Source organism: Calliphora vicina, chromosome 2 (genome assembly GCF_958450345.1).
Source record: "Calliphora vicina chromosome 2, idCalVici1.1, whole genome shotgun sequence".
Taxonomy (NCBI): domain Eukaryota; kingdom Metazoa; phylum Arthropoda; class Insecta; order Diptera; family Calliphoridae; genus Calliphora; species Calliphora vicina.
Genome location: NC_088781.1, coordinates 84,869,435 through 84,893,932, shown reverse-complemented (window position 1 = coordinate 84,893,932; position 24,498 = coordinate 84,869,435). Strand labels below are relative to the sequence as shown.

Below are 24,498 nucleotides of genomic sequence, written 5' to 3'. Positions count from 1 at the left end.
AGGACCTAGCAATTATTGAAAATCGCTTTAGAGGAAAGAGCACTTGTCGCATGCTCGCTAAATTCTGTTGGTCGATATGTCGAAATTCACATACTCCATACAAGCGACAGAGTAAACGTATTCATTTTTCTGCATAATATATTTTTATATTTCTTCTTTCTTTTATATCTTTATTTAGTATTTAGTATAGCTTAAATATTTTTTTTATTATATAAATTTAATTTTTTTATAATAATTGTTCCTGCTGGTACTAATTGGGAATTTGCTAGAATTATACTAAAATATGAAAGAATAAAATTTAAGTAACTCTTTTGTTTCATTTCCAATGATTGTCTTTTTTTATTTGATACACATATTGACAAACATTTATAAAAATATTTATTTAATTTTTTATAAATTTGTACATCCTTGAAACTTTGAAGTCCTTTAAAAAGAAGAAAGGATCAGAAAATTAAAAACTGAGAACGCAGATTTACTATATGGGGGATTTCATGTCAAGTGAACCAACTTTTGAAATCGATGTCTTCCGATCGGGATGAAATTTGCACCAAGGTTAGCTCTATTGGATAGTAACTCAGACACAATTTTTCAACAACATCGGTCGAGAACTCTCTGAGTTATACGGGGTAAAATTTTGACAATTTGGTCAAACAGGGGTTTTTTCTTATCCATGTAACTTATTACCTATTGTTCTTAGCAAAATGTGTTCCAAATAGTATAGATAGCTATTTCTTCGATCTTTCGAAAAAAAATATTTAAAAAAAAAAATAAAAAATTTTTAATATTTTTTTTCCGAAATCAAAAACTTTTTTGACTTTTTTTTAAAATACGCTATTTTTTTTTATTTTTTTTTTTTTCTTAAAATAAAGTTTAGATATTTTCCTTGAACACCTACTTGGTCGCTTAGTGGGATGCGAGTGGGATATCTATCAAAATAAATATTTTGTAACTCAAAACATAAAATTTTTGACTTTTTTTGCAAAATCAAAAACTTTGTTGACTTTTTTTTTTCAAAATGGACCCTTTTTTAATCTTTTTTTTTAGGTCAAACAAAAGCTTAGATATTATCCTTGAAGACCCTTTTGGTCGCTTAGTGGGATGCGAGTGGGATATCTATCAAAATAAATATTTTTTAACTCAAGACTTACAATTTTTGACTTTTTTTTTTGCAAATACGATTTTTTTCTCCAAATGGGCCCTTTTTTTAAAATTTTTTTTGTAGTCAAAAGAAAGCTTAGGTCCATTCCTTTAAGATATTTTTAGTCCCTTAGTGGGATGCGAGTAGGATATCTATCAAAATAAATATTTTGTAACGCAAGACATACAATTTTTTAATTTTTTTTTGCAAAATCAAAATTTTTTTCCAATATGGGCCCTTTTTTAATTTTTTTTTTTTGCTCAAAAGAAAGCCTAGATCCATTCCTTTAAGATATTTTTAGTCCCTTAGTGGGATGCGAGTGGGATATCTATCAAAATAAATGTTTTAACACAAAAATTGTATGTCTTGAGTTACAAAACATTTATTTTGATATATATCCCACTCGCATCCCACTAAGCGATCAAAACCATCTTAAAGGAATAGCCCTAAGCTTTCTTTATAGCAAAAAAAAAAATTACAAAAAGGGCCCATTTTAAAAAAAAGTCAAAAAAGTTTTTGATTTTGCCAAAAAATCAAAAATTGTATATCTTGAGTTACAAAATATTTATTTTGATAGATATCCCACTCGTATCCCACTAAGGGACCTAAAATATCTTAAAGGAATGGACCTAAGCTTTCTTTTGACTAAAAAAAAATTTTTAAAAAAGGGCCCATTTTGAAAAAAAATTCGAATTTGCAAAAAAAAAGTCAATAATTGAATGTCTTGAGTTACAACATTTTTATTTTAATAGATATCCTACTCACATCTTCCTAAGTGACAAAATAGGTCTTAAAGGAAAAGACCTAAGCTTTCTTTTGAGCAAAAAAAATTTTTAAAAAAAAGTCCCATATTGGAAAAAAATTTCGATTTTGCAAAAAAAAATTAAAAAATTGTATGTCTTGCGTTACAAAATATTTATTTTGATAGATATCCCACTCGCATCCCACTAAGGGACTAAAAATATCTTAAAGGAATGGACCTAGGCTTTCTTTTGAGCAAAAAAAAAAAATTAAAAAAGGGCCCATATTGGAAAAAAATTTTGATTTTGCAAAAAAAAATTAAAAAATTGTATGTCTTGCGTTACAAAATATTTATTTTGATAGATATCCTACTCGCATCCCACTAAGGGACTAAAAATATCTTAAAGGAATGGACCTAAGCTTTCTTTTGACTACAAAAAAAAATTTAAAAAAAGGGCCCATTTGGAAAAAAAATCGTATTTGCAAAAAAAAAAGTCAAAAATTGTAAGTCTTGAGTTAAAAAATATTTATTTTGATAGATATCCCACTCGCATCCCACTAAGCGACCAAAATGGTCTTCAAGGATAATATCTAAGCTTTTGTTTGACCTAAAAAAAAAGATTAAAAAAGGGTCCATTTTGAAAAAAAAAAGTCAACAAAGTTTTTGATTTTGCAAAAAAAGTCAAAAATTTTATGTTTTGAGTTACAAAATATTTATTTTGATAGATATCCCACTCGCATCCCACTAAGCGACCAAGTAGGTGTTCAAGGAAAATATCTAAACTTTATTTTAAGAAAAAAAAAAAAATAAAAAAAAATAGCGTATTTTACAAAAAAGTCAAAAAAGTTTTTGATTTCGGAAAAAAAATATTAAAAATTTTTTATTTTTTTTTTTAAATATTTTTTTTCGAAAGATCGAAGAAATAGCTATCTATACTATTTGGAACACATTTTGCTAAGAACAATAGGTAATAAGTTACATGGATAAGAAAAAACCCCTGTTTGACCAAATTGTCAAAATTTTACCCCCTATAACTCAGAGAGTTCTCGACCGATGTTGTTGAAAAATTGTGTCTGAGTTACTATCCAATAGAGCTAACCTTGGTGCAAATTTCATCCCGATCGGAAGACATCGATTTCAAAAGTTGGTTCACTTGACATGAAATCCCCCATATACGATCTCCAGTTTCATGTGTATGTGGACTTGTTCAAGTCCAAAAAGTACTATCTAATATTTTTGTAATCTTAATTGCTGTATCGATAAAAGTAATTTTTTTTTAATGAACTTAATAATATGTTTTTTTCTGTTTAGGCTTAACTTATAAAGCTATAAGAACGAAATTTAAGCATGTGTTAAAGTATATGCATGGTTTCAACATATATTTTTTTTAGAAAAATATATTGGAAATTCTCAAGGATATAAAAGGATACATTTTTCAAAGGACATTTTTTACAACTTTTCGTCCTGAAAAGTAAAAATAAAAAAAATTATCTACTTTTCACTTTCTACTTGTCCCCTTTCATTTGATATCCATGTAAAGAAAAACTAATGAGCAGAACTATTTAAATAAATTTTAAGAAATTTCTATATCCTTAAAACTTTGAAGTCCTTTAAAAAGGAGAAAAGATCACAAAATGAAAAACTAAAAACGCAGTTCTACTATATATGACATAAGGTTTCATATGTATATTGTCCCGTTCAAGTCCAATAATTGCTGTCGCACGGTGTAATGCATATTTTGTTATATTTTACTTCAAAAAACATATTTATATGCATATTATCCCATTTTTTAATAAAAATATTATTTTTTGTCGTCAATGGGCAGTATATTAGCTCAACAAAAAGATTTTTTTCGAATTTGTTATATAAATATCATCAAATTATCATTTCAAAATTTTTCTGCAAAAAAGTTCAGAGTTTTTTTAAGTATCAAAAACATTCTTATTTGTTTTCATTGTAATTTCGATTTATAAGAGATTTCGTTACCGAAAAATTTTGTAATTTCACATACAGTTACCGGTCGTCATAGTCATTTACTACGAGCTGAAAATTAAGGTTGGATGCTACTTTACAGCACGATCAACATTTTAATGATTTTAAATTTGAAAATTTCATTGAGTTTCGCTAATAAAGATTTTATTACATATTCATTGAGTTTCTAAAACTAAAATTTATATCAAAATTTTAACAGGATTGCAAATATTAGGAACAATTTGATCCACATTTATTCCGAGCTATATTGTTTTGTTTAGATAAGTTAATTTTTGGTCTTACAAAAAAAATTTCAAGTCAATATCTCAATTAGACTCAAAAATATGCCACTTTAAAACTCCGTCCTTCAAAAATATTGCACTTTTTCATACTAAAGAATTTGTATAAATTTTCTTAATGTGACTGAGTCAGAACCAATGATTTGTGTTGAATAAAATATTAAGAAAATTTATAAAAAAAATTTAGTATGAAAAAGTGCAATATTTTTGAAGGACGGAGTTTTAAATTGACATATTTTTGAATCTAATTGAGATATTGACTTGAAATTTTATTTGTAAGACCAAAAATTAACTTATCTAAACAAAACAATATATTCGTAATTGATATTGCTCTGAAATATTTTGTATGTTGTTGGTAATTTAGTTGTCTAACTAACAAAAAAATTCGAGTCCATTCGATCCAAAAGTGCGCCCTATATTTTTAAAAAGCGGATCAAGGTATTGCAAAATTTTGAAATGTCTATAACTAGGAAATTATAAGAGATAAATAGCACATGCAAGCATGATCTAGCCGAGCGCTTTCAAAAAATATAAAATTCTTTGAAATCGGATGGGAAACAAAAAAATGGCACGTGTTTAAAAATTTTACATGTCGAAGGTACCCTACTTTGAGCCCCCATAGCGCCGCACCTGGAGCATTTGTAGGTCCCATTTTAATAACTTAAACTTGAATACTCCTTGGCTACGCCCAATTTATTAATTAATTTTTAGTATAATTTCAAGAATCCTAACTGCATAAGTGCATATTTTTAAAATTTTTAGGTTATATTTTGATTTTATTGAAGCATATTTTAGGCGCATATTTTCCAATGATAAATGCATGAAAATCCGCCCCTTGTTATAAGTATTGTTTTAGTTAAGAATATCTAACAAAAACTAAATTTATCAACTTTTCTGATTTTAGTCGCTTTTCATTGCTTATTTTGACATGAAAGATTATAAAAATTTATATCAATGTATAAGAAAATTTAGTTCTTAATAAAACATGGTTTTAATTTTTCAAATCAGATGAAAACTCTAAAAGTTATTCAACTTTTTATTAAAATACCTTTTTGAGTATTTTCTCCCCCAGTTCACATGAATAAAAAAAAAACAAAACACTATACGAAAAAAAATATTTGTAAAATTTTTAATTTACAAGGTAAATTTTTTTGGAACTTTTTTCGAAAAAGTTTAATAACTTTTGCAAATATAAACCGATTTTAATAAGTAATATCTCGTTTTTGTCTATATAAATTGTCTTTAATACACTGTGCAAAAAAAAATAAAAAAATTACGAAAAAAAATATAAAAAAAATTTAAACTTTTTATAATAACTTAAACAATTTCTTGGAATATACAATTTATGCAGACACAAGATTTAAACTTAATTCTTTTCCGATCCATAATTGTTTAAAAGTTTTAAATCAATCTAAAAATGTATGAGTTAGAGGTACTAAAGTACTACGACCTACCCTAAAATATTTTTTTCTAAATAACTCAAAATTTTGAGGATGTTTCAAAATCTTTGAAAACGGTTTTAGTATGTCCTCACCTAAGTTCTGACAAAATGTGTCATTTTGTAGCAGAGTGTTATTTATTGTTCTAATGCTTCAGGATATACAATATTTTTGGTTTTTCCGTCTGGTGAATAGTACTTTAAGTTTGTGGGGTTTTCTACTCGCGAACATGCAACTGAAAGCTGTCCATGTGAAAAACATTAATTTTCTTGATTTAGTCCACACACTTGCAAAGAGATTTATCAATGGTGAAAATTTCATCCCATCTAAAGTTGGTTCACTTGATATGAAATCCCCCATATAAAAAGTTCTTAATATGCCTTTGATAATAACATAGAACTCAAAAGATGTTGAAAATTATAGTTTGTAAGATTACAATCTTACGGGCTATTTATGGTCAGTCATTTGTTACCAAATGTATAAGAAATTATTTGAACAAACTTGAGTCACATCTAAATCCACTATCCCATAACCTTCGACTAAGTAAAGCTTCTCATGAACCGAAGTCTTGACAGAAAACTGCTCAAGTCAAATAACTACGAATCAATTCTTCGGAGTTATTGTTAACAAATATAATTTAATAAAGATATTGTACCTGTTCAAGATACTCGTATATAACATCACGGCAAACATCATAGATTGGAGCCTTTAAATTAAGCACAACTGCATCTAATATGTACTGCAGGAATTCTCCATTGTCATCAGTGCACCATTGGCGCTTACCCAGATAATCATGAGCGGTAAATAAAATCAAAAATGATTTTGGAATCATCTCATTTACGTCTTGTGTATCATCATTTTTGCTATTAATCATATTAGGACTATCATTTTCTTCTCTATTAATGATAAAAATAGACATATGTAAATTAAATGTTAAATAAAATGTTAAAATATTACCTTAGAACAAGCTGGTGCAGAATAACCCATGTTCGCTTAAAGTTTAATTCGTGGCCATGATTACTAGTTTTTTCGAATGTCCCATCAAATTGGTAGACCAAAATACGTATAATATCTTGAACCATTCTGGACAAGTTTTCCTTGGTTAAAGCAACAACTGTCAATATAATTTAATAATTAAAATACATATCGTTTATGTGCAAGACCTTCACAACAAAAACAAGTAAGAAAGTATGGTCGGTCAGACCCTACACTAAGAAAATGTGCAAAAACAATTTTCTTTTAAAATGTCAATAATTTATATTCTTGACCGATTTTCGGAAGTGGGTCTTATATGGGAGCCATGATCAGTAGAGTGTCCCTTAGAATTACATTTTTTGAAATGTTGAAACGCAATTGTCGTTCTAATGAGATATAAAACACAAACTGGTTAGAAAATGTTAAAGTTATTAAAAAATCGCCAGACCATTAACGTGTCTCAGGCCACTAGAACAAGAAATGTAGAACAAAATTAACATCTCTTGAGAAATATTAAAACAAAAGTTTATTCTTACTTAAAATATATCCATATTTACTTGTATATGAGTATTTATCTTCATAGGATACAGTTAACCTATTCGCAGGTATAACCAAAAAAAAAATATATATTTTTAACGGCAGTTTCAAAACTCTAATTTCAAATTTTTAAAAATTTTGTTAAACAAATTTCAGAATTTTTTGATCATCATATGGGGATTTATTTACAACATAATAGGGAATAAAAATGTGGAAAAGTAATTCAATACCTACTATAGTTTTTCCATACCAAGTGCTATTAAGGGTTAATTTCCATTTGTGTACTGTTATTGTAAATACTAGACTTCATGTTATATTTTTCTTAAGTATCGTCAAAATCGGCCCAAAAATATATAACATTTCGCTATCTTTCCATTAGAAATTCCAAATATTGAAAAATTTTACCTTTGACCTTCACGATTTAATATTTAAAATCATAGCTGTTAAATAATGATTACTAATTATAATAATTAGTAATTAGATTACTTTTTTCGAAAGGTGAAGTAATGATTAAATTACGATTACAAAAGTAATCAAAAAATAATCCGACTATTTTCAAAAATTACTTTTGATTGTTTTTACTTTTGGAAATTTTCCATATGGAAATGACTTATATCATAAAATTTAAATATATATTCGCGACTAATGAATTTTCCTGATATAAGCCTTATATATAATTATGAACCCATAGTCACAAAATCAAGCAGTATATTTCTGTCTACTTGAAACTAATTTCTGTGGAATTTTTTATCAATATTAATGTTTATATGCGTTAATTTATTTCTGGATTGTGGGACTTATATGGGAGCTATGACCTATTGTGATTCGATTGTCATAAAATATTTTGACGTGATGTCTATTTATTTTAATCGAATTATCGCAAGTGAACGTGATTTCTAAGTATTTGAGGGCTAATTTTGTAGAATTTTATTTAAACAACGCAATTATCAAGAGTGGACTATATATGGGAGTTATGGAATTATGGAACTATATTTAAAAAGCTTGAATACAAATTACAGATCGGTGTAAAATGTTGGTTCAGTACATAATTTTTTGGATATTTGTGTAGGTTAATGTGGTTCTTATATGGACCAATTATGGGCCGATCATCAAAAATTTGGTACAGCGATTTTATATACATATATTGAAATTTTTTAGCTATATTTTTTAAAAAAATATGCATGTTTAGGTGATTTTCAGAAATAAATTTTATATGGGGGTATGGTCAAATATGGGCCGATTCAGAAAAATTTAGTGTTGTGATTTCTTTTAGCACGAAACTTATTTTTCCTGAATTTTGTGTGGATACTGCAATTCTGTAGGCATTTAAAGACCATAGAACCATATTTCGGGAAGAAATTAGTATAGGGGTTATGAGAAAAAATATAGCGATTCTTATAATTTTCAGCAGAGTTAGTCCATTTATCATAATGGACGAGTGTAAAATTTATTGGTATTATCTGCAATATATTTACACAAATAACGAAAAATATGTGAAAATTATAATTTGTTTTTTAAGTTGTATCACATTTTGGTTCATAAAATTAGCTGATTTTCAACACCAAACTGCTTAAAACAATAGTAAAACACGTGAGCGTTTTTAAAACACGGACAGACAAGAAAATCTTGTGTATCGCAATATTTTGATACACAAGATTTTTTCAAATAAATTTTTTTTTCACACAAACATTTTTTCCAACAAAAATCTTTACCTTATAGTCGAATATTTGTTTATTATTCATATGCGCTGGGGAGAAATACTAAAAATGGTGTTAATGAAAAGTTTAATTACTTTTACAACCTAAATAAAAACAATACTGATAACATACAAATGTATCATTAAAGAGACCTGATCACTCAGGTTTCTTTCCAAACCCGTAAACAAATTTGAAGTCGGAAAAAAACTGACTGAGTTACAGGCCGATAAGTTGACGAACATCACTGAAAACGGTTATTTTAGAATAACTTCTGAATTTGAGGGTTCTTTAATTATTTAAATAATAATGCAAGTACTGATGAGATTTGGCAAAAATATGACTTGCTAAGGGATGCATTTATTATTTTAACACGCCCTTAACATCTTCAGCTCCAGTTGAACGACTATTTTCTTTTGCCGGGATCGTCAACAGTGCAAGGTGGCAATCATTGACTGATTTTTTATTTGAAAAATTAGTTGTTATGAAGGTCAATTGCAATATTTACAAATTATGTGGTTTTCTGCGAATTTAAATAGCAACCAAACCAGAACTATAGCGCATATATTGATGTATAAATCATGTTTTTAAGTTATTTGGAGATGATTTTAACGGACAGACATTCGGATCTGGCTGTATTGACTCCTCTATCTATAACAATCCAGAATATATATACTTTATGGAGTCACAAAAGAAAAATTTATAAATTACAAACGGAATGCCCTTACCATTCCAAAATGAATTTCTACTAGTTGAAAAGCCTGCCCATGCCAGGCAAATCATCTAAGTCGAAAAAACCAAACAAGTTTTAATAAATAAAAGATTGTAATGAATATTTTAATGTTTTTTATTTTATTTCATTAATTAATTCATTTCTTTATAGAATGAAATACACAATTTAATTTGCAAACAAATAAGCCCAATTGACAGAATCATACATAACTAAAAGCAATAACTAAAATTTCCTTGTTACTTCGGTTTAAACCAAATATGAATAAATTTCATAAGTTAACAAAAAATAATCAAAAAATTTCTTTATAGACAATATTCATTGATAATACTGTGAAACTGCATTTATGAAGAATACCATGCTTCCCATCTTCATGAATCACTTTCACACTAACATCATATAGGGATCTTGCTCTAGAAAATGCAACATACATTTGGCCATGGCTAAAAACTGATTTAGGCAGATAGATACCCACCTTTTCCAACGTGCTTTGTTTATTGTTATGGAAAATGTGTTCTGCGCAAAACGAATGGGAGGTCTGGATTAGTTGGAGCAAGGTCAATCCTCGGAATAAATGCGGGACTTCCTTCGGCAGTGCCTGTCAGGATATTTGCACATATGAGGTTTTTCGAAAGTTTGGTCACCTGCAATCTTGTGCCATTACAGAGTCCTCTCCTCGTATTTAAATTCCTCAGAAGCATTACAATAGCACCGACCTTGAGGTTTAATTATGAGGCGGCATACCAGATGGTGAAAGACTATTCAAAAATAAGATCAATAATTTTCAATAATATCTTCTCCAAACTCCGATGTTAGCTCTCCATAGCCTATTTTGAAAAGCCAATCTCTGTATGTCGTGTCCACTGCTCGGATGTTGGTTTTTAGTGCAGCAAGACCTTGCCTCCAAAAGGATGTTGATTTTTCAGTTATGTTTTTAATAACACTAGTTTACAAATCAAATATTTTTGTTTGCTCATGGAATGAAACTTATATTTTTGAGAAGGGTTAGGGACGCTAGTTAATTGACCATTTTTTGTTTCCCACCTATACGTCAAAATTTTAAGATATATGGTTTTTTATTTTTCACCTGCCATGAGTACTACTAATGCATACTGTAGTGTACCGAATTGTAGTAATTAAGTATTTACATCGTTTTTGGGTACTCAACACTCTGGCGAAGCTAATAGATACTTTCAGAGTTGTATTTTTTTGACAAATTCCAAAAAAAATAACGGGAAAAAAATAAATACTGTTTAAAAGCACATCTTTCCTGTAGATGAACGTTAATAAATCGCTATTAAATACAAAACTCTAAAGTAAAAACGATTTTAAAATGTCTTCTAGAATGTGTAAAATAAACCCAGACTATTTTTGTTTTATTTGCGGAAAAATTATTCAGTCAAATCGAGGTTTTCCTATAACACAAACACTGCAAAATGCTTATTTACATTAAAAAATTTCGTAAAAGCTTTAGATAAGGCACAACCAGCACTTCAATATTTATGCAGCGTGTTCCCGAGTCTTTCTGAGGCTAAACTAAAAGAAGGGATATTTGTGGGTCCTCAAATAAGAAAAATTTAGGTTGATACCAAATTTGAGTGTCTATTAACCGATGTTGAAAATACAGCATGGACTTCTTTTAAAATTGTTGTTCAAGAATTTTTGAGGAATAAGAAATGTCAAAATTACAGAGAAATTGTTGCGAATTTATTACATAATTTTGAACTGATGGGTGTAAGTATTTCCCTCAAAATTCACTTTTTACATTCTCATGTGGATTTTTTTCCCGGAAAACCTCGGACACATGAGTGACGAACATGGAGAGCATTTCCATCAGGATTTGAAGTTTTTCGAGAGGAATTATCAAGGTTTTTGGGATCTGAATATGCAAGGAGACTACTGTTGGAGTGTCGCGAGGGAGACAAATGAAAATAATTATAAAAAGAGGACTAAACACTTGACTTTTAATTTTTTTTATCCTAATTTAATGTACATTTTTATATGTTTCGTTTTTAATAAATATCTCAAAAGTTTGACGTCCAGGATTTTTTTTAATATTTTTTCCGAAGTTAGAAGACCTAAATATACAAATCCCCATATGTTTAAATTCATGAGCAAAAACCTTGTAAACTAGTGTAATTTATCAACAGCATTAAGTGCGTGACTGGGTGCCATTGTTGCCTCGTCCCATATTATATGTTTGGCCTTTTTAATTTGTTGGGCATCATTTGTATTTGCTGTCATACTTGAGGTTGATGTATCCGTTAACGGCAATGGAAGTTTAAAGATTTGCCGCTATTACTGTCGATGCTACAGGCAATACTACATCACCCTTTCTCCTGATCACGCTTAGGAAGGTTTTGTATAGGTAGGTATTTCCACTTCCACCAGGTCCATCGAGAAAAAAGTTTTGAACAATTCTGTTGAACATATATTGCATCCATTACTGTTTGAAATTCTCTTTTCTTTTCAATATTCAAAGACGATTCAAGCTTGCACTGTTCTGCTTTCTCTTGCGTTATATTAAAAACATGTCATGTCGACTGTGATAGAGATTGGACGTGTTTTATTTTTACTCCGAGTTAATTCGTTATCCTAATGTTTTTATCGGGAAATAAATATAAATTACACCTGTTTTTTATTAACGCGAAAGGACGCGTCTCTATCTGTCGACTGTGATAGAGATTGGACGTGTTTTATTTTTACTCCGAGTTAATTCGTTATCCTAATGTTTTTATCGGGAAATAAATATAAATTACACCTGTTTTTTATTAACGCGAAAGGACGCTTATATTTTAATAATATTAAATAAAAAAAATCAATTCTTTATTTCTTTTTTGAACCTTTTTTGTACATTAACATTAAATAAAGATCAAGAGTGTTAACTAAATTATTTACAACTACTCTTAAATGAGTCTCTTAAACGAAAAAAGTGAGCGAAGGTTGAGTGTAAACGGCAGAAATGCATACGTAACAGTTAATGCAGATGAAAAAATATAAACAAAACAAACAGAAGAATAGATGACAGCTTGTTTTTAACCGCCAAGCCTGTTAACCGTGCTCGTTCTTGTACCCCGCATTGTCAACAACTAATGATTGTCAAACAAAAGAAAACCCAACAGCTGTTAATCTGGAGTTACCAAAAAATACAAATATTTTATTTACGCCTGAAAGTATGCTAGCAATATCAGCTTCAGAAACGAAATCCACCACACCGACTACAATTAAAATTAACCCATTAAGCGGCGCTTTACCCTAGATTAGTAAACCATTAAATAAAGATAATAAATCCCAAATACAGGTTGGAATGGACCGATATGTTACAGTATTAAACCGGGCACTAAGTCCCAAGTCTTCGAAAGCGGCACCCTTGGCTAAATTATATAAGGATAGTGAACCTACTAGACTAAACAATGAAAATCGGTTTTTTATTGTGGTATGTGAAACAGATGAACCTGTAAATAAAATTTACTCTACAAAATCACCCCCTATTTACTTGAGAGAAAATATTTCAAATTCACTGGTTCAGAGCCTGATCTCATTAATAGGAGAGAACTCTTTTTACTTTATCCCAATCAAGAAAGGCACGATTCATGAAACTAAAATACAGGTCAATAGTAAAAACGATTATAGAAAGGTTGTAACAGATTTTGAAACTCAAAAGAAAAGTTTTTACACTTATCAGCTGAAAGGAAGCAAGGGTCTACAGGTTGTAATAAAGGGTATTGACTGTAATGTCGAACCACTCGAAATAAAGCAAAGCTTAGAAGATAAAGGTTTTCAGACAAAAAATGTGATAAACATTAGAAATCGCGAAAAAAAACCCCAACCTCTCTTCCGTGTTGAACTTGAACCCGGTGACATAAACCTGAAGAAAAATGAAACACATCCCATATATAACTTGAAGTACTTATTGCATCGTAAAATTACGGTAGAAGAACCACATAAACGATTTGGTCCCGTCCAATGTATGAATTGCCAAGAATATGGACACAACAAGGCATATTGCAAATTGCCACCAGTATGTGTCATTTGCGGGGAGTTGCATAACACATCCCAATGTAACAAATCTAAAGATGATCCTAAAATAAAAAAATGCAGCAATTGCGGAGGTAACCACACAGCAAACTACAGGGGTTGTCCTGTCTACTCAATTGTTAAAAAATCACAAAGCCAGAAACCAAAGATTTTTCCCGCTCAGCCATTAAATAACATCAATTTGAACTACCCCCCGTTGCAACTGACATATGATAACAAAGTAACATATGCAAGTGTACTTAGAAACAACCAAACTCAGACGCAACTCCGTCAACTCCAAACCGAAAATGTGAACCCAGAGGTAAGAGAGCACACGCCAATTTTAAATTTTACCCGACTAGAATCTACAATAGAAACTCTTGTGCAATCGGTAAATAACTTTACAAACTCAATGAGTAACATGATGCAAGAAATGCTTTAGATGCAATCAATGTTATTGCAGGCTGTGCTTAACAGACCATGAACTGCCTAAGAATATGTTTTTGGAATGCAAACGGCATACGCCAACACAAAAACGAACTCGAATATTTTTTAAGAAACCAACAAATTGATGTAATGCTGGTTTCTGAAAATCATTTGACGTCCAGAAGTTCATTTCGAATAAATGGATATGTAATATATGACACCAAAGATTCCAGAGGTAGAGCATGCGGAGGCTCGGCAATTTTAATAAAAACTCGAATCAAACACTACTTAATGTGTGATTTTTGCGAAGATTATCTTCAAGCTACTACAATCTGTCTTGAAGACTTTCATCGAAACTTAGTGATTTCATCGATATACTCACCCCCTAGATTTTCATTTACAGAAAGTCAATATAATAGATTTTCTGGCTGCTGGCGATTATAATGCTAAACACACATTCTGGGGATCACGACTGATTACCCCTAAAGGTCGTGTTTTGTTCGATACAATTTCTAAAATGGATTTGAATGTGCTTTCGAGCGGCCAACTTACTTACTGGCCTACTGACCCACGAAAAATACCGGATGTTATAGATTTTAGCGTGATGAAAAATATCCCTAGAGAAATGATTCAAATTGAATCCTCGCTGGAACTATCATCAGATCACTCACCCACTATTGTTACTTTATTGAGCCCCCTAGAAATTGTATCCCCGACTGGTAATTTAGCGATGGCAGGCATAAGAATAAATTGGCTCAAATATAAAAAATACCTCAGTACACATTGCTCGGAAAACATACCGCTAAGAACACCAGAAAACATCGATCACTCTCTTATCAATTTCGATAAAAATCTCAAACTGGCTGCTCAACATGCTACCAAACCCCCGACAAATCAGATATAATAGAATTAATTCTGCAGATGTCGAACGGCTCTTAAATGAAAAAAGAAGATTTCGCAGAGAGTGGCAATTGCACAGATCCCCCCAACTAAAATCGAAGCTTAAAGATTGTATAAAAAGACTTAAAAAGCTCTTGGAATTTCGAAACATGGAATCATTGAATAAATATTTAGAAAGCCTGGACGCAACCCCGCAATCGGATTACTCATTATGGCGAAATTCAAGTGGTGGTTGGGTAAGAAATGATACTGAAAAAAGGAAACTGTTTGTTAATCATTTAAAAAAAGTATTTACACCGAACACATCAAACGAAGCAATTGAGTTGCCACCTGTTGCACCCCATTTTGGAGCAGCCGTACCCCTACGTTTTGAGATTCGAGAGATCGAAAATGCTATTGTTGATTTAAATCCCAAGAAAGCGCCTGGTATGGACAAGATCAGCAACAAGATGCTTATGGAGCTACCCCGGATAGCAATAAAAATAATTATTTTTATTTTTAATGCTATATTACGACTTGAATATTATCCTCCAGAATGGAAGGTTTCACTGGTTACCATGATACCCAAGCCGGGAAAAGATCACACAAAAGTAGAATCGTACAGACCCATCAGCCTATTGTCTAATATATCAAAGCTATTTGAGAAGATACTTATGAATGTTAACTGAAAACAATTATATTCCGAATCATCAATTTGGATTTAGAAGAAAACACAGTACTATCGAACAAACCCATAGACTTGTAAATATGGTGAAAAAAGCGTTTGAAGAAAAGAAATACTGTTCCGCACTCTTCATCGACATCTCTCAAGCGTTTGATAAGGTATGACATGCTGGATTAACATACAAACTGAGTCAAAATTTACCCGCAAACACACATAAGCTGTTGGAAAGCTATTTAACTGGTCGAACTTTTAAGGTTAAAGAGGGAAACTTTTTAAGTACTGCACAACCCATTGAAGCTGGAGTCCCCCAAGGCAGTATCCTGGGACCTTTTTTATATTTGATATATTCGTCTGATATGCCAACTAACAATCGCATTCATACATCAATATTTGCTGATGATATGCTATTCTAAGCATTCATGAAAACCCTCAACAAGCGTCTCGTTACTTACAAAACCACATATTTGAATTAGAAAAATGGTTAAAACGATGGAAAATTAAAGTCAACGAGCAAAAATGTACACACATAACATTTACATTGCGTAGAGAATCATGCCCCCCTATTCATATCAATAACCAAACAATAATTCAACAATCGGAAGTGAAATACCTCGGAATACATCTCGATCGTCGCCTTACTTGAAAAAGTCATATAGATGCAAAGTTGACTCAAATGAAATTGAAATCAATTCAAATTAATTGGCTTATTGGCAGAAACTCTACGCTTAGTTTAGATTGTAAACTTCTACTTTATAACATGATCATAAAACCGATATGGTGTTATGGCATACAGTTATGGGGCACGGCCTCAGCGTCAAATGTAGAAAAGATCCAAAACAAGTTTCTAAGAATGATTACAGTCGCCACCTGGTATATCAAAAACGCAAATATACACAAAGATCTAAACGTGCCCATTGTAAAAACTGAAATCTCGAAAAATGTACAAAAATATTTAAAAAAACTTGAAGTTCACCCAAACCCGCTGGCCCGCAACATATTAGATAACCGTGGCCACACTCGATTAAGAAGGATGGACACAGCAGACCTAATCTAGAAGGAAGAATGCCAATTTAACCAAAACAACCATGAATACAAAAATTTTTCGTCCGGCACTGGCTGGACTAATTAAATAATAATTATTAGATATAAGATTTGATCCACTTATTGTTAGTTCATTAAATAGTGAAGATACAATAAATAAATGATGAAAAAAAAATATTAAAAACATCATGTATATCCATAGGTAGATTTTGAGGAGGTCAGCACATGTCTTCCCGTGCAAAATGAGTATATTTTGTAACTGATGTAGCGCAAAATTTTCACAAGTGTCACAATCTGGTACATTGCATTTGTGTTGGCGTACCAAGCCTTCTACAAAATACCTGAGAAATTTATCCAAAAGCTTTCGCGTATCTACGGGACTGCCGTAAAAACACATATGAGGCATGCTCATCGCTACAGCTCTACGAGTGTTGACTCCCATACTGTATCGTCGTGTAGGAGACCGAAAGCCTTAGCCGCTTCCTTAAAGCTAGAGTGTGTTATAGACAGAAGTCTATGGTAGTATATTTCACCTTGAGATACACTTACAGTATACATCCGCCTAAACATCCTATTTCCGCATCTTTTTCACACTTGCCAACCAGCCTTCTTATTAAAAACGAAATATTCTGGTATTTCAGAGTAATAATATTTTTGGGCATTAATATTGTTTTGATTGAGATTGAGATGAGCATGGATTCATACTGCTGACCGCTCCGTGAATGGGATCTTGTCTAAAGAATACAATTTCATGGTCCGATAGGTTTACTGTATGTAAGTCGGATGATAGCGCGTGACTAATCGTGCATTGGTTTCGCCAAAATTCGCCAAGGAGCTTCTGGTGCGGTCACATATCTTGTGTCCACGAATGTCCTGATTTCGTCGTGCATTACAGTTCCTTGCTCTATAATTTCTACATCAGCGCAGTCGTGACCCTTATATACGTACTTAAAGAGATACTTAACGCTTTTAACCGAGGCGCATACTTCAATATTGATGTGACAGTTAAACTAAGATACAGGTTGAATGGCACAATCCACTGGTTAGTCACTTCGAACCCTGTTGCTGTCTTGTAAACTATGCCAATGTTTCTACGTCGATTCAATTACATGAATTTTCGCTATAACTTGTCCAATTATGTGCTTTTTGCAGAGGTTCATAATCAGCTCTAAGAGTTTCAGGTGAAAAACACGTGCAACTGAATCTGGCCGATCTGTTTAGTATGGCTCCATGTTTTCTGTTAATTCAGTACACTTTGGATTACATTTCATTATCAAAAAGATATCTGGTTTTCCATATTTGCGAACAATAGTCATTGCGTCTTGGTAATTCTGTTGCATATTTCTTGGGTTTCCTATGAAAGATGACGGCAAGATAATGGGTTTTCCGGCAGTCAGACCTTCCTCCGCAGCTTTGGAATGTAAAAAGTCATTGGTAGCTCTCAGCACGAAGCTCTTTCTGATGATCTTTAATCCAATGCAGACGGTTAGACTCCATTTTTACGTAAGAATCTACAAAGTACTGTTGCTTAAGTTTTGCTGCACTTAAAAATTGATTAAAATCTTCCCGAACAGCAATCCGATGACTTTTTTAAACAGATTTTTTCAGAAGTATGTCAGGATGTCACCCACTCACCAAACGGAAATAAAAGGGGATATGTCATAGGTTCAAGACTCGGATAAAGAATGCTGATGCGTTTAGTATTTGTACGATGTAATGGATCTGGCCTCAAATGGAGGTTCTCCGTCCGTGCTTTGAAATATAACAGCTACTTCATTTAATCTCGGTGCATTGTATCTCGAATTATCAAGTGATCTCACATGCTTTATAGCAATTTTCCGTGGCGTTTTAGATAAATCGTTTTATTGTAAGTATATCTGAAAAGTAAGAAATCTTTCATGGACTCAAAAATATAGAATACCATTTGTTTCCAGGGTTCTGTTGTCATCACATGATAAATTGATATATAACCTACAAAATATTTTTTGCAACCTTTTGCATACTGCATACAAATTTTTTCAAAAGTTCAGCAAGATAGTTTTCAGGGTTAAAGTTGTTTTTCAATGTTATGTTTAAGGGTTAACGTTTACCGATTTTAGTAAAACTTTCAGACTATATTAAAAATTATATGCACTATAATATTCTGAATAGGTTTTACTTAAAATTCATAACAGTAAGGAAATTGGTATCATTTGCAAGAATATGGCCAAATAATTAGTTTTTCTCGAAAATCGCAAAATTTAAATCGCAGGTACGAAAAAACTATAGGAGATATTTTCATACTTTTTTCATATTTTTATTCCCTATTATATTCTTAATAAATCCCAATGTGATGACCAAAAAATTCTGAAATTAGCAGTTGATCATACCTGGTTAACGGTATCCTACGAAGACAAAAACTCATATGCAAGTAAATATGGATATATTTTAAGTAAAAATGAGCTATTATTTTAATATTTCTCAAAATATGTTAATTTTCTTTCTACATTTCTTGTTCTAGTGGCTTGAGGCAAGTTAATTGTCTGGGGATAACTTTAACACTTTTCAACCAATTTTTGTCTTTTATATCTCATTAGAACTACAATTACGTACACATTTCGATTCCTTTAAATTAAATTGCAAAAGTAATTACTTAATGGCTAAATTTTTACAAAAACTGAAAAAATTAAATTTTTTCACCTTGTAAATGCACCTCAAAACTTCAGCGTCGTTGCTGCACCAGTTAACGTTATCCTATCATCCTAATATTTTACACAACGTCCCCCCTCTAGGGGGACTGTAAAAATTCGCAATCTTATATTTTTTGAGCAATCTACTGGAACTAACGGTGGTCGTTCCAGTTGTCCGATTTCGCCCAATTTTTCAAAAAATTCGTAGCTGTACCTTTAATAGTTTTCAAAATACAGATTTTAGTTCCCATAAAATGGCAAAATCTGATACTATACACTGTGGTAGATCTGACCTTGAATGCAGAAAGAATAGGGACCGTATCCTGGTGGTTCTTTGATTTGGGCTCCCAATGACGCAAACGAAAGTGCGCTGTTGAAGGATCGAATATGTTTCATAAAATGTGGTTACTAAATTTTTCAGAATGGCAGGATAAGGGTGAGATGATAAACCGGTAAGGTCCACTTTTCCTTTCTGACAACAGTTTGAAAAATTCCCATCTTGTGCCATTTCCCTATAGAAATGTTTAGCCGCACAAAAGGAATATTCATAAGTCATACCTCTACAGTTATGTTCTGTAATTGAATCTTCTTTTTTGGTTAAATTTTCTGGTTGTCTGCCATTCATACAACTCTGCAGAGTTAACATATTTTAAACTGATCTTTGGATAGTCAATCCGATTTTACTTTCGTCCACACTTCATTCTGGCACCTCTGCCTCTTGCATTCGTTTATTTGCTATTCTTTTTCTGTTTTCTTCCAATCTTTTTCTTTTCTCATTAACTGGCTCATCTTGTCTTCGGGCTGCTTTTCGATTTGTCTCATCTTTCAATTTTTTTCTCTTTTGCTCATCTGTTTCGTTTAGTTGGTGTATTGCCTATCTTTTTCTGTTGTCCTCCAACCTTTTACTTCTTCGCACGTCTGGTTCGCCTAATCTTTGAGCTGCCTTTCTTTTTCTCGTCTCCTGTAATCTCTTACTTCTCAGCACGTCTGGTTCGCTTAATCGTTGAGCTGCATTTCGTTTTTTCATCTACTCTAATCTCGTAGAGTAGATGAAAGACTTAGTGAATCCGATGTACGGAGGGATTCACTAAGTCTTTGTGATTTTCTGGCTTGATTTAGAGGAATTTTTTTCTAAACTGGCAGAGAAGGGGAATATTGAAAATTTTTATGAGGAATATTGCAGAGCATTTTCTGAAATTAAGGCAGCGACAATTTGATGACGAGGAATTATTGGCAGAGAAAAAGGCAGCGAAAATTTGATGACGAGGAATTTTCGGCAGAGAAAAAGGCAGCGACAATTTGTTAATTTTTGTTTTCTTGCTTCAGGTAATTTGAGTAATGTAGAAAAAAGCTTTGTGTGTTGTATCGTGTGGAATTGATTTTGTTTTTTTATTTCATTCGTTTTGTTGTACTATTGTGTAGAGGCTTTTAATGCAGTTTTAATAGGAGGGTTTATAGGGAAGATTAATTTTCGTGTGACTTTTAAATTTGTAAGATGATTTTTTTCAAGAGTTCCATATTTTTTTTTGCAAATTGTGTTGTTTAGTTTGTTTTCCTCTCTTTGAGTGTGAGTTGTTTTAATGTATTAATGTAAAACACCTCCTTGAGTGTTTTTTCAAATTAAATATGTGAATAGAGAAACAGTTTTCTTCCCTCAACTGATAAAAAAAGCTATTCTTTAACCTAAATTAAGATTTTGGAATTCTGAAATATTAAATAGAAATTTGAATAAATTTACGCATTTTTTGTGAAACCATTTTCACCAGAAACCTCAATGAAACAAAAGAGGAAACATATAATTCAAAAAGAAGGATTTCTACCAATTATTATTTCATACATTTTATTTTAAATGGAATTATTGGAAAAATTTTAGAAAATATTAAATAATTTATCCAAATTAACAGTTTTTAATCCATCAACTTACGATGAATTTAAAATTAAATATTCTGATTATCTATATCGAAAACTACTACCAATATATGGTTCACACACACTAAAAGATATTAATAAATGATAATACATTAAACAAGAATTAGCCAAATATTTAATAGGAAGCCAAATATCATCTTCTCATCAAACAAATGAAACACAAACATGGAAAATATATAAGAAACATATTGAAACTGAAACAATGCAACCAGAGTCAAGTAGTGTAAAGGTAGGGTCACACATGACAAATATTTGACAAAAAAGACGTAACCACTAAATAAAATATATTTTAATTCTTTTATTTATGTCAAAAACTTAATTTACTTAGGATGATTGAAAACAAAAAATGTAGTTTTATTATATATAAGAGTAAACACGTAAAACAAATTTGTGTTTATAAACGTGGTTACGCTTTTTGAGTAAATATTTGTCATGTGTGACCCTACCCTAAAAACGAAAATAAATATTTTAATCCAAATTTCATCCAAAATTTAAGAAACAAAAAATTCTGGTTATTGAAAATAAGTTTTAAACCCTAAACAACTTATTATAACTCCACTAAAATATAATTTTAACAATCAGTGAAATCCCCTATAAAGTATATAAAATTATCAATCAATGAAATTCAGAATAATAGAAATAGATTAATAATGTTTAATTCAAAATCAAACAAGGATTTCAAATACATATATTTCTTTTGCGTTTTATTTCTTGAATTTATTCGAATAATTTTAATTAGAACCTTAAACTTAAAATACAATTATCAAACCATAAGGAACTCAAATTAATCAGCCTGACTACAAAAGCCTTAAAGTCGATTTTAAGTCCATAAAGTTGACTATTTATTATTTTGAATTTCAAACAAACAAATTTAAAAGATAATTTAAAATGTTGTTTTATTATTTCAAAAAAAGCTTTTTGTTTTGAACGTATGTGTACATTTTATTTCTTTAATTTTTTTAAATTTAATTTTTATATTTACATTCATTGAAAAATATTTTCATTTAAGTTTTGAAGCTTTTTTCAAATAAAGGCAAAAGTTGAATTTCGTACCATAAAACAAATTTAAAAGATAATTTAAAATATTGTTTTATTATTTCAAAAAAAGCTTTTTGTTTTGAACGTATGTGTACATTTTATTTCTTTAATTTTTTTAAATTTCATTTTTCATTGAAAAATATTTTCATTTATTTGAATGTATGAAAAAAGTTTTGAAGCTTTTTTCAAATAAAGGCAAAAGTTCTATCTATATAAATAAAAATCAAATGTCGTTCGTTGGTAATTGCATCAGTTGAGAACGGATAGACCGATTTGGAAATTTTTTTTTTGTCAAATGTCCGTCATAGTCCAACTTAGGTTGACCATGACCATGCCTACTTTTACGCCCACTTTTTTCGATTTATCTAAAATTGGAAAACGGCTGCACCGATATAGTTAAATTTTTTTTTAAATGTTCGTTATAATCCAATTTAAGTTTTTACTGAAGGAAAAATTTACCACGCCTACTTTTACGCCCACTTTTTTCGATTTATCCGAAAACGGCTGCACCAATTTTGATAATTTTTGTTAAATAATCGTAGTAATCCAATTTAAGTTTTTACTAAAACAAAAATTAACGACATATGATATATCTAAAATCGCAGAACGCATGGGCGGATTTGGGTAATTTTTTGTTTAAAAGTGCGGAGAATTCCAACGATGAAGTCAAACAACTTCAAATGGGCCAATATGTTAGCAGTAACGAAGCAATTTTGCGCATTTTTAATTTGCCATTCATGAAAGACATCCAACTGTTGTTCATTTAGCCGTACATCTGGAAAATGGCTAAAAAGTGTACTTTACTGAGGAGAATGTATTACAGGGAGTTGATCAAACGCCATCTACAACATTGACCAGATGTTTAGAAATGTGCCCGAACGCTGCTATACAACGAAATGCCAAGATATTACTTGGAATCATTCGACAAAGAAATTTCAACGGCGGAAACAAGGGAATCCAGTTCCAGGTTTCCCCCATTTATTTTTATACGACCCATTAGGTCTCATTTACACAGTCCATCCAAGAAACGATGAGTGTTTCTATTTGCGTTTGCTATTAGTCAACGTTCGTGGCCCAACATCATTCCGCGATTTACGAACTATAAATGTTGAATTGTGTAACGTATAGAGAAGCATGTCAACGCATGCGATTGTTAGATAATGACACTCATTGGAAATAATCCTTCGGAGATGCAGTGCTTGTTAAATGCTCATCAAATACGTACATCTCAACATATGGGAAGCATGTTGAGATAAACCGACTGATTTGTGAAGTAAGTAAAAAGATGCCATGTGTGATGATATTTTGCATCAGATGCGTATTAGAAATCAATTCCAAATTTGCAACTGGGCGAGGAAATTTTTCAACGTGTCGCCCATTGTACACTCATCCCAAACGATCAGTTTGCTTCCAAGTGCAAGTGGAATATCATTCTTCGAGCCAAAATTAACGCGATCAAAAATTGTTTCCAGTTGATGAGCATTTGACGAAAGCACTGCATCTCCGAGGGATTATTTCCAATGAGTGTCATTATCTAACAATCGCATGCGTTGACATGCTTCTCTATACGTTACACAATTCAACATTTATAGTTCGTAAATCGCGGAATGATGTTGGGCCACGAACGTTGACTAATAGCAAACGCAAATAGAAACACTCATCGTTTCTTGGATGGACTGTGTAAATGAGACCTAATGCGTCGTATAAAAATAAATGGGGGAAACCTGGAACTGGATTCCCTTGTTTCCGCCGTTGAAATTTCTTTGTCGAATGATTCCAAGTAATATCTTGGCATTTCGTTGTATAGCAGCGTTCGGGCACATTTCTAAACATCTGGTCAATGTTGTAGATGGCTTTCGATCAACTCCCTGTAATACATTCTCCTCAGTAAAGTACACTTTTTAGCCATTTTCCAGATGTACGGCTAAATGAACAACAGATGAAAAATGCGCAAAATTGCTTCGTTACTGCTAACATAGCGGCCCATTTGAAGTTGTTTGACTTCATCGTTGGAATTCTCCGCACTAACTCAGCCAAGTCAATGCCTTTGGTTACATATTTGCAGAAGTATTTGATAAGTGGGCGTGGACAATTTTTCTTTCTGTAAAACACTTTTGTGCACTATTGCGAACATTTAAACAAAAAATTACCCAAATCCGCCCTTGAGTTCTGCGATTTTAGATATATCATATGTCGTTAATTTTTGTTTTAGTAAAAACTTAAATTGGATTATTACGATTATTTAACAAAAATTAGCAAAATTGGTGCAGCCGTTTTCGGATAAATCGT

General features: G+C 31.4%; 1 protein-coding gene across 1 annotated transcript in view; it reads right to left on the bottom strand.

The window, feature by feature from the left end:
• LOC135950621 (calcineurin-binding protein cabin-1-like) overlaps positions 1–24,498 on the bottom strand; it is a 355,739-nt gene that overhangs the window by 80,005 nt on the left and 251,236 nt on the right. Inside the window, exons 11-12 of the mRNA XM_065500153.1 lie at positions 6,547–6,703; positions 6,245–6,485 (exon numbers count right to left, since the gene is read on the bottom strand). Coding sequence (XP_065356225.1) covers positions 6,245–6,485; positions 6,547–6,703 — 398 coding nt within the window. The remainder of the gene's footprint in view (positions 1–6,244; positions 6,486–6,546; positions 6,704–24,498) is intronic.